The sequence below is a fragment of the Oncorhynchus nerka genome, linkage group LG7 (genome assembly GCF_034236695.1).
Source record: "Oncorhynchus nerka isolate Pitt River linkage group LG7, Oner_Uvic_2.0, whole genome shotgun sequence".
NCBI lineage: Eukaryota > Metazoa > Chordata > Actinopteri > Salmoniformes > Salmonidae > Oncorhynchus > Oncorhynchus nerka.
This window is the reverse complement of record NC_088402.1, coordinates 75,695,747-75,710,787: the sequence shown is the minus strand read 5'-3', so window position 1 is coordinate 75,710,787 and position 15,041 is coordinate 75,695,747. Positions and strand designations below refer to the sequence as shown.

Below are 15,041 nucleotides of genomic sequence, written 5' to 3'. Positions count from 1 at the left end.
CGCTGCTCATCTCCGTGCCCCAGCCCCTTCAGCGCTGCTCATCTCCGTGCCCCCAACCCCTTCAGCGCTGCTCATCCCCAGGCCCCCAGCCCCTTCAGCGCTGCTCATCCCCGTGCCCCAGCCCTATCAGCGCTGCTCATCCCGGGCCCCCAGCCCCTTCAGCGCTGCTCATCTCCGTGCCCCCAGCCCCTTCAGCGCTGCTCATCTCCGTGCCCCCAGCCCCTTCAGCGATGCTCATCTCCGTGCCCCCAGCCCCTTCAGCGCTGCTCATCCCCGGGCCCCCAGCCCCTTCAGCGCTGCTCATCTCCGTGCCCCCAGCCCCTTCAGCGCTGCTCATCCCCGTGCCCCCAGCCCCTTCAGCGCTGCTCATCCCCATGCCCCCAGCCCCTTCAGCGCTGCTCATCTCCGTGCCCCCAGCCCCTTCAGCGCTGCTCATCTCCGTGCCCCCAGCCCCTTCAGCGCTGCTCATCCCCAGGCCCCAGCCCCTTCAGCGCTGCTCATCCCCGTGCCCCCAGCCCCTTCAGCGCTGCTCATCCCCGTGCCCCCAGCCCCTTCAGCGCTGCTCATCCCGGGCCCCCAGCCCCTTCAGCGCAGCTCATCCCGGCCCCCCAGCCCCTTCAGCGCTGCTCATCCTCGTGCCCCCAGCCCCTTCAGCGCTGCTCATCCCCGTGCCCCCAGCCCTATCAGCGCTGCTCATCCCGTTCCCCAGCCCTATCAGCGCTGCTCATCCCCGTGCCCCCAGCCCCTTCAGCGCTGCTCATCTCCGTGCCCCCAGCCCCTTCAGCGCTGCTCATCTCCGTGCCCCCAACCCCTTCAGCGCTGCTCATCCCCAGGCCCCAGCCCCTTCAGCGCTGCTCATCCCCGTGCCCCCAGCCCTATCAGCGCTGCTCATCCCGGGCCCCCAGCCCCTTCAGCGCTGCTCATCTCCGTGTTCCCCCAGCCCCTTCAGCGCTGCTCATCTCCGTGCCCCAGCCCCTTCAGCGATGCTCATCTCCGTGCCCCCAGCCCCTTCAGCGCTGCTCATCCCGGGCCCCCAGCCCCTTCAGCGCTGCTCATCTCCGTGCCCCCAGCCCCTTCAGCGCTGCTCATCCCCGTGCCCCCAGCCCCTTCAGCGCTGCTCATCCCCGTGCCCCCAGCCCCTTCAGCGCTGCTCATCCCCATGCCCCCAGCCCCTTCAGCGCTGCTCTTCCCGGGTCCCCAGCCCCTTCAGCGCTGCTCATCCCTGTGCCCCCAGCCCCTTCAGCGCTGCTCATCCCCATGCCCCCAGCCCCTTCAGTGCTGCTCATCCCCGTGCCCCCAGCCCCTTCAGCGCTGCTCATCCCGTGCCCCCAGCCCCTTCAGTGCTGCTCATCCCGTGCCCCCAGCCCCTTCAGTGCTGCTCATCTCCGTGCCCCCAGCCCCTTCAGCGCTGCTCATCTCCGTGCCCCCAGCCCCTTCAGCGCTGCTCATCCCCGTGTCCCCCAGCCCTATCAGCGCTGCTCATCCCCGTGCCCCCAGCCCCTTCAGCGCTGCTCATCTCCGTGCCCCCAGCCCCTTCAGCGCTGCTCATCCCCGTGCCCCCAGCTCCTTCAGCGCTGCTCCTCCCCGTGCCCCCATCCCTATCAGCGCTGCTCATCTCCGTGCCCCCAGCCCCTTCAGCGCTGCTCATCCCCGTGCCCCCATCCCCTATCAGCGCTGCTCATCTTCGTGCCCCCAGCCCCTTCAGCGCTGCTCATCTCCGTGCCCCCAGCCCCTTCAGCGCTGCTCATCTCCGTGCCCCCAGCCCCTTCAGTGCTGCTCATCCCCGGACCCCAGCCGCCTCAGCCCTGCTCGTTCCCGGGCCCCCAGCCTCCTTAACCCTCCTCGTTCCCGGACCCCAGCCCCCTCAGCCCTAATTTCGTGATAGTATCGTGAAGTCCCTGGAAATTCCGAGCACTAATATGCATATGTGTACTATATGTTTTCCAGTGTCAAGTACCTCAATACTACATACCCTGTATACCCTGCTAAACTATATGGACAGAGCCATGCAGAGAAGAAGACATTTGGCTTACATATATCTTTAAATATGTTTCACATACAGGATTTCAGGACTGAAAGCCACTATAAGATCGAGACAGCTATGTTTACATGTTTAAGTCCCTGTTGTAAGGGTTATTCTTTCAGAGGTCAACCATATATATCTACAGGTCCGTGTTATGTATGTATGTGTGTGTGTGTGTGTGTGTGTGTGTGTGTGTGTGCGTGAGTGTGCGTGAGTGTGTGTGTGTGTGTGTGTGTGTGTGTGTGTGTGTGTGTGTGTGTGAGTGTGTGCGTGTTTGTGTGTGTGTGTGTGTGTGTGTGTGTGTGTGTGTGTGTGTGTGCGTGTATGCATGGGCAGCAGATAGAGCCATTCATTAAGAGCGGGCCTTGTCAACCAGTGCACTCTCAATCCACCATGGTATACCTCTGTAAGATGCAATATGGATAAGACAGCACCAGAAAGCTGGAGATCCAGGAAGTCGGAGGTTAAGTGCCCTAGGTAACTTCCTGTGTGTACTTTATTTAAAGGGGGAGATCAAGCTGATCCTAACTGTTATAGGCCTGTTTATATTTTGCCCTGTTTCTCAAAAGTGTTGGAAAAACTTGTCAATAATCGACTGACTGGCTTTCTTGATGTCTATAGTATTCTCTCTGGTATGCAATCTGGTTTCCGCTCAGGTTATGGATATATCACTACAACCTTAAAGGTCCTCAGTGATGTCACCATTGCCCTTGATTCTAAGCAATATTGTGCTGCTATTTTTATTGAATTGGCCAAAGCTTTTGATACGGTAGACCATTCCATTCTTGTGGGCCAGCTAATTAATATTTGTGTCCCTGAGGGGTCTTTGGCCTGTTTTGCGAACTACCTCTCTCAAAGAGTGCAGTGTATAAAGTCAGAAAATCTGCTGTCGCAGCCAGTGCCTGTCACCAAGAGAATACCCCAAGGCTCAATCCTAGGCCCCACACTCTTCTCAATTTACATCAACAACATAGCTCAGGCAGTAGGAAGCTCTCTCATCCATTTAAATGCAGATGATACAGTCTTACACTCAGCTGGCATCTCCCCGGATTTTGTGTTAAATGCTCTCCAACAAAGCTTTCTTAGTGTGCAACAAGCTTTCTCCATCCTTGACCTTGTTCTGAACACCTCCAAAACAAAGTAATCTGGTTTGGTAAGAAGGATGCCCCTCTCCCCACAGGTGCGATTTCTACCTCTGAGGGTTGAGGGCTTGAGGTAGTCACCTCATACAAGTACTTGGGAGTATGGCTAGACAGTACACTGTCCTTCTCTCAGCACATATCAAAGCTGAAGGCTAAAGTTAAATCTAGACTTAGTTTCCTCTATAGTAAATGCTCCTCTTTCACCCCAGCTTCCAAACTAACCCTTTAAACCCTGATTCAGATGACCATCCTACCCATGCTAGATTACAGAGACATCATTTATAGATCAGCAGGTAAGGGAGCTCTCGAGCGGCTAGATGTTCTTTACCATTCGGCCATCAGATTTGCCACCAATGCTCCTTATAGGACACATCACTGCACTCTATACTCCTCTGTAAACTGGTCATCTCTGTATACCTGTCGCAAAACTGGTTGATGCTTATTTAGAAAACCCTCTTAGGCCTCAGTCCCCCCTATCTGAGATATCTACTGCAGCCCTCATCCTCCACATACAACACCCGTTCTGCCAGTCACATTCTGTTAAAGGTCCCCAAAGCACATACATCCCTGGGTCGCTCCTCTTTTCAGTGCACTGCAGCTAGCGACTGGAACGAACTGCAACAAACACTCAAACTGGACAGTTTTATCTCAATCTTTTCATTCAAAGACTCAATCATGGAAACTCTTACTGTCAGTTGTGGCTGCTTTGTGTGATGTATTGTTATCTACTTCTTGCCCGTTGTGCTGTTGTCTGTGCCCAATAATGTTTGTACCATGTTGTGTTGCTTCCATGTTGTGTTGCTACCATGTTGTTGTTATGTTGTGTTGCTACCATGTTGTGCTGCTACCATGTTGTGTTTCTACCATGTTGTGCTTCTACCATGTTGTGTTGCTACCATGTTGTGTTGCTACCATGTTGTGCTGCTACCATGTTGTGTTTCTACCATGCTACCATGTTGTGTTGCTACCATGTTGTGTTGTTACCATGTTGTGTTGCTACCATGTTGTTGTTATGTTGTGTTGCTACCATGTTGTGTTGCTACCATGTTGTTGTTATGTTGTGCTGCTACCACGTTGTTGTTATGGTGTGTTGCTACCATGTTGTGTTGCTACCATGTTGTTGTTATGTTGTGCTGCTACTATGTTATTATCTTAGGTCTCTCTTTATGTAGTGTTGTGTTTTGTCGTGGTATATGTTTAGTCCTATATTCATATGTTATTGTTTTAAATTCCCCGTCCCCACAGGTAGGCCGTCATATAGGAATGTGTTCTGAACTGACTAGTTAAATAAAGGTTACATAAATGACCCATGTGTGGTGGCGTTCTCTGACCGTGTAAACCAGGTCCGGGGCCATGGCGGTCAGTAATAACTACATGGTCACACACTACTACAGAACTACTGCTCCTCCTGCTGCCTCAGATACTGGGCCTCCATATAGCATAAGTCCCAAATGGCACCCTATTCCCTACAAAGTGCACAACATGGTCAAAAGCCACACACTATATAGGAAATAGGGTGACATTTAGGACACACTTTTGGAGATCAAACATTTTATCTACACTTCGCTAGGGCTCTGGCCAAAAGTAGTGCACTATGTAGGAAATAGGGTACCATTTGGGGTGAACACTATCTGTGTGGTATGGATGACTGGACTGCTTGTAGTCTCTCATCTCTCCTCTGTCTATCTGTCGTCTCTCTCCTCTGCTCTGCTTGTTGCCTATCTCTTTACCCCTCTCTCTGCTTGTAGTCTCTCTCATCTCTCCTCTGTCTATATGTCGTCTCTCTCCTCTGCTCTGCTTGTTGCCTATCTCTTTTCTCCTCTCTCTGCTTGTAGTCTCTCATCTCTCCTCTATCTGTCGTCTCTCTCCTCTGCTCTGCTTGTTGCCTATCTCTACTCCTCTCTCTGCTTGTAGTCTCTCATCTCTCCTCTGTCTATCTGTCGTCTCTCTCCTCTGCTCTGCTTGTTGCCTATCTCTTTTCTCCTCTGGAGATGGGGTTAAGGCGGACTGGGACAGTTCTGCTGGTCCCCTGCTAACCCATCCATACGCCTATAAAACGATACAAATATGGCAGCCTTTACTCTAGTAAAAGAGTAAGAGGACTCTATATTTAAAGATATAATACATGGCCCTGAGTCCTGTCGAAAACAATCTAGATAGGAGACAGGAGACAGAAAGAGAAAAGTAATGTAGAAGCTACTGCTGAATGTTTGATGAGGAGCCAGAGCTCAGTGGATAAGTGAGACTGACAGTGGTACAGTTGTGTACTCTCAGACTGATTGAGATTGGGGTGGGGGGGAGAGAGAGAGAGACAGACCACTGTAACTGACTCAGTGAGCATAGCCTTGCTATTGAGAGAAGACAGGCTATGTGCACACTGCCCAAAAAACGAGGTGGAAACTGAGCTGCACATCCTAACTTCCTGCCCAATGTATGACCATATTAGAGACATATATTTCCCTCAGATTAAACAGACCCACAAAGAATTCAAAAACAAACCCAATTTTGATAAACTCCCATATCTACTGGGTGAAATAACACAGTGTGCATCACAGCAGCAACATTTGTGACCTGTTGCCACAAGAAAAGGTCAACCAGTGAAGAACAAACACCATTGTAAATACAACCCATATTTAAGTTGATTTATTTTCACCTTTGTACTTTAACTATTTGCAAATAATATGACATTTGTAATGTCTTTGTTCTTTTGGAACTTTTGTGAGTGTAATATTTACTTTTGTTTAGTATCGAGAGAGAGAGAGAGAGAGAGAGAGAGAGAGAGAGAGAGAGAGAGAGAGAGAGAAAACAAGTACTTGTTGCTAGAAATTCAATTGTAAATGAAGTACATATTACATATGACATATTACGACTTTTGATGAATGGAATCAATACAAGTGGTAGAATGCACCTCTCTGATCCACACTACATCTATCTATTAACAACATCCTCCCACTGTTTTCCACCTCCACTATCTCTGCTTCCCCTTCCATTCTGCCCACAGCATATGTGCTCATACTGCATGTGTGTGCATAGATGTGTGTGTCTGTGCATACATGCATAATGCATCTGTGTGTGTGAAAGTGTAAACGTTTATGTATGTGTGTGTACATGTACACGTGTATGAAACTGTATGTCTCTTACCTGCGCAGCAGCAACTTGGGGTGGTTCTTGCTCTCCAGGTTCTTGTCGATGAGGTCAGAGAGCAGGTGTTTGAGCACATCGGTGGCGTACTCCAGTTTGCCCTGCAGCGCAGTCATGATGAGAGACGCCACGTTGCCGCGGTCACGCATGGAGAAGGAGCGTTGGAGCTCCAGAGTTCTGATGAAGGTTAGCAGAAACACCTTGTTGTTGATGAGCTGAGCGAAAAGTTTCAGAGCCTTCTCTGTGCTCAGCTGGCCGTTACCTGACACCTAGGACATACAGGACAGGATACAAAGGGTTAACATGCCACATGACAACACATGGTTTCTGTGTTGAGTTCTACTTTAAACAACTTCATACACACCCAGATTGTTCCATACGTGACAGAACTGCACTACTGCTTTTCTTACGCTCAGTTGATCATAAAGGGGCATTGTGAGTCGCTAGCATACAGTACTTTCTGATGTTCCTATTGGGCCTTTATTCCTCCCTGAACAACTCCTCACTATCACACCATATCACCCTCATACAGTCAACAGGCTGACCCTAATAAGCCTGTCCTGTTACCCATGTACCCTAATAAGTCAACTCATCCAGCAACTCACACCCACCCTGTACTCCCCTATAAAGAATAGCAGAGTATTAAAGGGACTCTGTGGAGTGTGTTTCAGTCAGTCTGTCCCAAGTAGAGGAGGTCCCAGGGCTGCCAGCGAACAGGACATTACCCACTTCATTACTCCTGATGAAGGACGCGCTGGTGGGTGAAATAGACGCACGTCGGGATACTGTACTGGGACCTGCGTGTGTGTGTGTGTGTGTGTGTGTGTGTGAGAGAGAGAGAGGCCAGAGAGGCAGAACGACATACGAGTGTCAGTCTCCCCCTGGCACTGTGGTGCTTATGGAGGGCATGCTGCAGGGGTGGTGTGGAAGCTCTCTCTCACTCTCCTTTTCCTCACTCTGTCTCTCCTTTCCTCATTTCTCTTTGCCTCTCCCATTCCCCCTCCATACTTTTCTTTGTCTACTTTTTCTCTCCATCTCTCTCTCTCCCTACCTCCAGTTCTCTGAGAACAGGGTGGTCCTCGATGCCAGGGAAAAGGACTCTCATGGCGTAGGTCCGGTAGTCCAGGTGGGGGATACCAGCTCTGTCCAGATCACTGGTCAGCTCGTTGATGTCCGTCTGCAGCTCAGCAAAAGCTGGAGGAGGTTGGTAGAGAGAGGAGAAATGAACCGCACTGTTAGTATGGATCAACTGATTTCAGACCTGCTGGTTTACTTGAAACCATTGATCTCCATGTATTAGTATGTACGCCCACTAGCTATGGTGACCCCCTCCCTCCCTCCCTCCTCCCACACACACACACACACACACACACACACACACACACACACACACACACACACACACACACACACACACACACACACACACACACACACACACACACACACACACACACACACCCCTCTGGTGGCCAGTAAGTTGGCTGTACTGTACAGTATCTGAGCTCCGGTGTGTTCCCTGCTGTTAGGGGCTGCAGGTGAGAGCTGGTTAATTGGTCCCTTCCTGACTGAGTCCTGCCGGGCCTTGCTCTGCCCTGCGGGTGTCCCCTTAGCCTCTCTACAGCCAATCACAGTCATATCTCCCCCATGCCTACAGCCTGCTCCCCAGCACCCCTGCTAGCCCAGCCCAGGGCCCAGGCATACACCCCTGGAGGGGAACCCAGGTACCTAGCTGCCCCTCGAAATCCACCCTCGGTGCACTACACTCTTCCTGAACGCAGATGCTGTTTAAAACATGACCCTTAGGTGTGCCTCCTCGCCTGTGTGTGTGTGTCTGCTTAGAGTATCTGTCTGTCTGTCTGTCTGTATGTGTCCAGGGCTTTAGCTCTATAAGCCCCATGTAGCTGTGTGCTGCTCAGCTCTGTTCACACCCCCCAGCTGGGCCCTACAACAGACATAGAGCAGACCTCACTATGAACCTATCTACTCTGCCACAGCCCTGACACAACCCAGAGAAACAAGACAATGATATTTAGAGGATATACCCTTCTAGTATACTATGTCTTCTATATGTCCTATCTTTGTAATTCTGTATGTTAGAGTTATTCTACGTGCTGTATTTCTGTATGTTAGAGTTATTCTATGTGCTGTATTTCTGTATGTTAGAGTTATTCTATGTGCTGTAATTCTGTATGTTAGAGTTATTCTATATGCTGTTGTTATTCTATGTGCTGTAATTCTGTATTTTGGAGTTATTCTATATGTTGTAATTCTGTATGTTAGAGTTATTCTATATGCTGTAATTCTGTATGTTAGAGTTATTCTATATGCTGTAATTCTGTATGTTAGAGTTATTCTATTTGCTGTAATTCTGTATGTTAGAGTTATTCTATGTGCTGTAATTCTGAGTGGTAAAGCTGTCTTCAGGCTAGCTGGAGGGAATTACATACAGTAACTTGCCTGTTCTTCCTCTGGGCCCAAGGTTCAGAGGTCAGCTGGTGCAGTGAACAGAAGCGTGCCCTGTCTGTACTATGGCCTACCAGGGGTGTGTGTGTGTGTGTGTGTGTGTGTGTGTGTGTGTGTGTGTGTGTAGGGCAGCAGAGCTCAGCACTAACACAGATTTATTAGGCTTTAACGAGGCCTGCCTAAAAATCTCAAATGAGGCCATGCCTTTACAACAAACTGAAACAGACACTGCCACACACACACAGACTGAAACACACATGCCACACACACACAGACTGAAACACACATGCCACACACACACAAAATGCCAGCATGAAATAAAGATGATATGCCATTTTTTATATATATGCCTTTATTAACTAGGCAAGTCAGTTAAGAACAAATTCTTATTTTCAATGACGGCCTAGGAACAGTGGGTTAACTGCCTGTTCAGGGGCAGAACGACAGATTTGTACCTTGTCAGCTCGGGGGTTTGAACTTGCAACCTTCCGGTTGCTAGTCCAACACTCTAACCACTAGGCTACGCTGCCGCCCCGATATGCCATTACAGACGTGTTCATAGGAGAACATTGTGTGTAAGCCAGTGTGTGTAAGCCAGTGTGTGTAAGTCAGTGTGTGTGAGCCAGTGTGTGTAAGTCAGTGTGTGTAAGCCAGTGTGTGTAAGCCAGTGTGTGTAAGCCAGTGTGTGTAAGCCAGTGTGTGTGAGCCAGTGTGTGTAAGTCAGTGTGTGTGAGCCAGTGTGTGTGAGCCAGTGTGTGTGAGCCAGTGTGTGTAAGCCAGTGTGTGTAAGTCAGTGTGTGTGAGCCAGTGTGTGTGAGTCAGTGTGTGTGAGCCAGTGTGTGTGAGCCAGTGTGTGTAAGCCAGTGTGTGTAAGCCAGTGTGTGTAAGTCAGTGTGTGTGAGCCAGTGTGTGTGAGCCAGTGTGTGTAAGCCAGTGTGTGTGAGTCAGTGTGTGTGAGTCAGTGTGTGTGAGCCAGTGTGTGTGAGCCAGTGTGTGTGAGCCAGTGTGTGTGAGCCAGTGTGTGTGAGCCAGTGTGTGTAAGTCAGTGTGTGTAAGCCAGTGTGTGTAAGCCAGTGTGTGTAAGCCAGTGTGTGTGAGTCAGTGTGTGTGAGCCAGTGTGTGTGAGTCAGTGTGTGTGAGCCAGTGTGTGTGAGCCAGTGTGTGTAAGTCAGTGTGTGTAAGCCAGTGTGTGTAAGCCAGTGTGTGTAAGTCAGTGTGTGTAAGTCAGTGTGTGTAAGTCAGTGTGTGTGAGCCAGTGTGTGTAAATCAGTGTGTGTAAGTCAGTGTGTGTAAGTCAGTGTGTGTAAGCCAGTGTGTGTTAGCGATAGACAAGCACCATGTGCATTTAGTGTGCCACGATCAGCATCAAAAACAGGGTAAACTAAACAGCAGAGACTGTGTGTCTGTCAGACAAAACCTGACTCACTAACCCAGATTCACAATAACTTGTATTACATTATACAACACATACCACCAGTTATTTACTTATTACACAGAAGCATCAATGTGTGTCTTTCATGTGATTATAACATGCCTTAGTGGAGCCCAGCTAGCTAGCTCAGTCTTAAACCCTACAAGGAAACTGGAATCAAAGTGTCTCAAAATAGCTATGTAGAGCAGAAGAGGACCAAACATAATTGCTTAACTCTTCACAGACATTTTGAGAGACTGATTTAAGTTTCTGTACCTGTGATGACATGACTTTGTTGCTGATGGAGGATAAGGATATAGGCTAGTGTACATGATTAGCGACTCTGGCCTGAACTGACCTCCCCCCCCCCCCCCGCCAGGTTTTGGTTTTTGCCTAGCACTACACAAACTAACCCTGGTCTAGACTGTGTAGTGCTAGGCAAAAACCAAAACCTGGCGGGGGGGGGGTCAGTTCAGGCCAGAGTCGCTAATCATGTACACTAGCCTATATCCTTATCCTCCATCAGCAACAAAGTCATGTCATCACAGGTTAGGGTTAGGGTTGCAACTAATAGTATGTGGTTTATTTGCTGAATGTCTGTGGATGTTTCCCTAGATGCATTTCAATGTTACTGATAGCCAACTAATAGTCTGTGGTTAATTTGTTATCTAAATAAAGTGTTACTCACCTTCCTTGCACTCCAGGGCGACCCGGGACTCCAGGTTGTCCATCTGCATCTGCAGGCGCTTCAGGGTGAGGTCATTCTCCCGCGACTTGCGTTTGTATGCGATGAGGACGAGGATGACGATGATAAGGAGAAGGCCTCCGCCGGCGGCGATGGAAACGATGGCGGGAAGGGTGAGCAGGCTGTCTGACAGGATGTGAACCGCCCCTGGAGATACGTGGAGACCGCCCACCTGGACCTGATATATACACACACACACACAGTATATTAAACACACACATGCAAACACACACACATAAACACACAGGCACACACACACACACAGTTCAATTCAGTTAAATAAACCCATACAGCACACAGACACAGTGTGCATAGACACACCCACCCAGACACCCAGACACCCCGACATGGAGGACAGTGAAGAGTGAAGTTCTGGGGGCTTGAACTCAATAAGTGAGAAGACTGGTAGAAATAATTGCAGTGGATTCTTGCAGAACCTTTTGACAGCCAGAGCCCAGTTACACTGCCGTGTCTTTGACCTGTTTCTCTCAGCTGAATGAACAACCACAAGTGCAAAAATAATGGAGTTTACAGGTCAAACGTTATGGAAAATAAATCACAGACACTCTGACACACAGAGACAGAAAAGAGAGACAGGAGGAGATGGTGTGCGTCTGTGTGTGTGTGTTTGTCAGTGTCTGTTTCAGTGTGTGTTTCTGTGTTGTTGTGTGTGTACTTGGACAGACTGATTGAGGTACCATGACTTTGTACTGGCCCGTGAGGTTGGGGGGCTCACACAGCAGCTGGGTCTCAGACACAGTGACTGAGCAGGGGGTCTCCCCAATCAGTACAGTGTAGTTGAGCTTCACCCCCCCTGAGGCAGGGGGCACCAGGTTTTTGCCCTGTGGGGGGAGAGGAGGGGGATAAGGAGGGAGAAACATAGCAAAGCTCAACTAAGGTAATATGAAGCCCCTCAAAAATAATCATTGGTTGTTATGGTGCAGTAATGATGACACACACCTAAACCCTCTCTTGGTTTCTACAAGCTAGGTCTAGTCCGGGTCTAGTCTGGGTTGCTATCTAAGTGCTGTCCTTTACAGAGCTTTATCCATCCATTTGATTGATTGATTACAATCTCAGTAAGGTCCCATACCTTGAGAATGATGGGCGAGCCAGGCTTCTGCTCCAGGACACCATTGGTGCTGAGAGGTTCAAAGTATGGGTTGGGGTAGTAGAGGAAGTTGGTGTTGTTATAGACTAGCAGAGTCTGGACGTTGTTGAAGATAAAGCCAAACTCATCAGCATGTTTGACAGTGTCCAGGCCTGGATGGTACTCTGCCACCAGGGACGGAGCAACGCAACTCATACTGGTGCTATTCAGAACCTTACACATCTGCGAGAGAGAGAGAGAGTGAGAGAGAGAGAGAGCGAGAGAGAGAGGGAGAGAGAGAGGTGGAGAGAGAGAGAGAGAGGGAGAGAGAGTGGTGGAGGGGGAGAGAGAGGTGGAGGGGGGAGAGAGAAGTGGAGGGAGGGAGAGAGAGCGAGAGGGAATGAGAGGGAGAGGGAATGAGAGGGAGAGGGAATGAGAGGGAATGAGAGGGAGAGGGAATGAGAGGGAGAGGGAATGAGAGGGAGAGGGAATGAGAGGGAGAGAGAGAGAGAGAGAAGGAATGAGAGAGAGAAGGAATGAGAGAGAGAGAGAGAAGGGAATGAGAGAGAGGTGGAGGGGATAGAGAGAGAGAAGGGAATGAGAGAGAGGTGGAGGGAGGGAGAGAGAGGTGGAGGGAGGGAGAGAGAGAGAGAGCGAGTGAGAGAGAGAGTGAGAGAGCGAGAGAGAGCGAGAGAGAGCGAGTGAGAGAGCGAGAGAGAGCGAGAGAGAGCGAGTGAGAGAGCGAGAGAGAGAGGGAATGAGAGGTAGAGGGAATGAGAGGTAGAGGGAATGAGAGGGAGAGGGAATGAGAGGGAGAGGGAATGAGAGGGAGAGGGAGAGAGAGAGAAGGAATGAGAGAGAGAGAGACAAGGGAATGAGAGAGAGGTGGAGGGGATAGAGAGAGAGAAGGGAATGAGAGAGAGGTGGAGGGAGGGAGAGAGGTGGAGGGAGGGAGAGAGAGAGAGAGCGAGTGAGAGCGAGAGAGCGAGAGAGAGTGAGTGAGAGAGCGAGAGAGAGCGAGTGAGAGAGCGAGAGAGAGCGAGTGAGAGAGCGAGAGAGAGCGAGTGAGAGGGAATGAGAGAGAGAGGGAATGAGAGGGAGAGGGAATGAGAGGGAGAGGGAGAGAGAGAGAAGGAATGAGAGAGAGAGAGAAGGGAATGAGAGAGAGAGAGAGAGAGAAGGGAATGAGAGAGAGGTGGAGGGATAGAGAGAGAGAAGGAATGAGAGAGAGAGAAGGGAATGAGAGAGAGAGAAGGGAATGAGAGAGAGAGAGCGAGTGAGAGAGAGAGTGAGAGAGCGAGAGAGAGCGAGTGAGAGAGCGAGAGAGAGCGAGTGAGAGGGCAAGAGAGAGAGAGAAAAGGAAGGAAGGAGAAGGAGAGAGAATGTTGGAGAGAGAGAGAAAGGGAAGGAGAGAGAGAGAGAAAAGGAAGTAGAGAGAGAGAGAGAAGGAGAGAGAGAGAGGGGGGAAGGAGAGAGAGAAAGGGAAGGAGAGAGAGGGGGTAGGAGAGAGAGAGAGAGAGGGGGGGGAGACAGAGAGAGAGGGGAGACAGAGAGGGAGGGAAAGAGAGAGGGAGGGAAAGAGAGAGGGAGGGAAAGAGAGAGGGAGGGAAAGAGAGGAGGGAAGGAGAGAGAACGGTTGAGAGAGAGAAAGGGAAGGAGATAGGGAGAGAGAGAGAGAGAGAGAGAGAAAAGGAAGGAGAGAGAGAGAAAAGGAAGTAGAGAGAGAGAGGAAGTAGAGAGAGAGGGAAGGAGAGAGAGAGAGGGGGGAAGGAGAGAGAGAGAAAGGGAAGGAGGGAGAGAAAGGGAAGGAGAGATAGGGGGGAGAGAGAGATGGGGAAGGAGAGTGGGAGAGAGAAAAGGAAGGAGAGAGAGAGAGAAAAGGAAGGAGAGAGAGAGGGGGTGAGAGAAGGGGAGAGAGAGAGAGAGAGAGAGAGAGAGAGAGAGAGAGAGAGAGAGAAAGGGAAGGAGAGTGGGGGAGAGAAGGGGGGGAGAGAGAGAGAGAGGGGAGAGAGAAGGGGGAGAGAGCGAGAGAGGGGGAGAGAAGGGGGGAGACAGAGAGACAGAGAGGGGAAGGAGAGAGAGAGTGGGGAGAGAGAGGGGATGGAGAGAGAGAGCGGAAGAGAGAAGGGGAGAGAGAGAGAGAGAGAGAGAGAGAGAGAGAGTGGGGAGAAAGAGAGAGGGGAAGGAGAGAGAGAGGAAAGAGAGAAGGGGGAGAGAGAGAGAGAGAGAGAGAGAGAGAAGGGAATGAGAGAGAGGTGGAGGGGATAGAGAGAGAGACGGGAATGAGAGAGAGAGAGAAGGGAATGAGAGAGAGAGAAGGGAATGAGAGAGAGAGAGCGAGAGAGAGCGAGTGAGAGAGCAAGAAAGAGCGAGTGAGAGAGCAAGAGAGAGAGAGAAAGGAAGGAGGGAAGGAGAGAGAACGGGTTGGAGAGAGAGAGAAAGGGAAGGAGAGAGAGAGAGAAAAGGAAGTAGAGAGAGAGAGAGAAGGAGAGAGAGAGAGGGGGAAGGAGAGAGAGAGAAAGGGAAGGAGAGAGAGGGGGAAGGAGAGAGAGGGGGTAGGAGAGAGAGAGAGAGAGAGGGGGAGACAGAGAGAGAGGGGAGACAGAGAGGGAGGGAAAGAGAGAGGGAGGGAAAGAGAGAGGGGGAGGGAAAGAGAGAGGAGGGAAAGAGAGGAGGGAAGGAGAGAGAACGGGTTGAGAGAGAGAAAGGGAAGGAGATAGGGGAGAGAGAGAGAGAGAGAGAGAAAAGGAAGGAGAGAGAGAGAGAAAAGGAAGTAGAGAGAGAGAGGAAGTAGAGAGAGAGGGGAAGGAGAGAGAGAGGGGGGAAGGAGAGAGAGAGAAAGGGAAGGAGGGAGAGAGAAAGGGAAGGAGAGATAGGGGGAGAGAGAGATGGGGAAGGAGAGTGGGGAGAGAGAAAAGGAAGGAGAGAGAGAGAGAAAAGGAAGGAGAGAGAGAGGGGGTGAGAGAAGGGGAGAGAGAGAGAGAGAGAGAGAGAGAGAGAGAGAGAGAGAGAGAGAGAAAGGG

The 15,041-nt window shown here is 50.5% G+C and overlaps 1 protein-coding gene across 1 annotated transcript in view; it reads right to left on the bottom strand.

Annotated features, from left to right (window-relative positions):
- Window positions 1–15,041, bottom strand: part of LOC115125041 (plexin-A2-like) — a 522,986-nt gene that overhangs the window by 69,972 nt on the left and 437,973 nt on the right. Inside the window, exons 18-22 of the mRNA XM_065020830.1 lie at window positions 12,022–12,261; window positions 11,627–11,770; window positions 10,872–11,106; window positions 7,358–7,500; window positions 6,307–6,575 (exon numbers count right to left, since the gene is read on the bottom strand). Of these exons, the coding sequence (XP_064876902.1) occupies window positions 6,307–6,575; window positions 7,358–7,500; window positions 10,872–11,106; window positions 11,627–11,770; window positions 12,022–12,261 (1,031 nt within the window). The remainder of the gene's footprint in view (window positions 1–6,306; window positions 6,576–7,357; window positions 7,501–10,871; window positions 11,107–11,626; window positions 11,771–12,021; window positions 12,262–15,041) is intronic.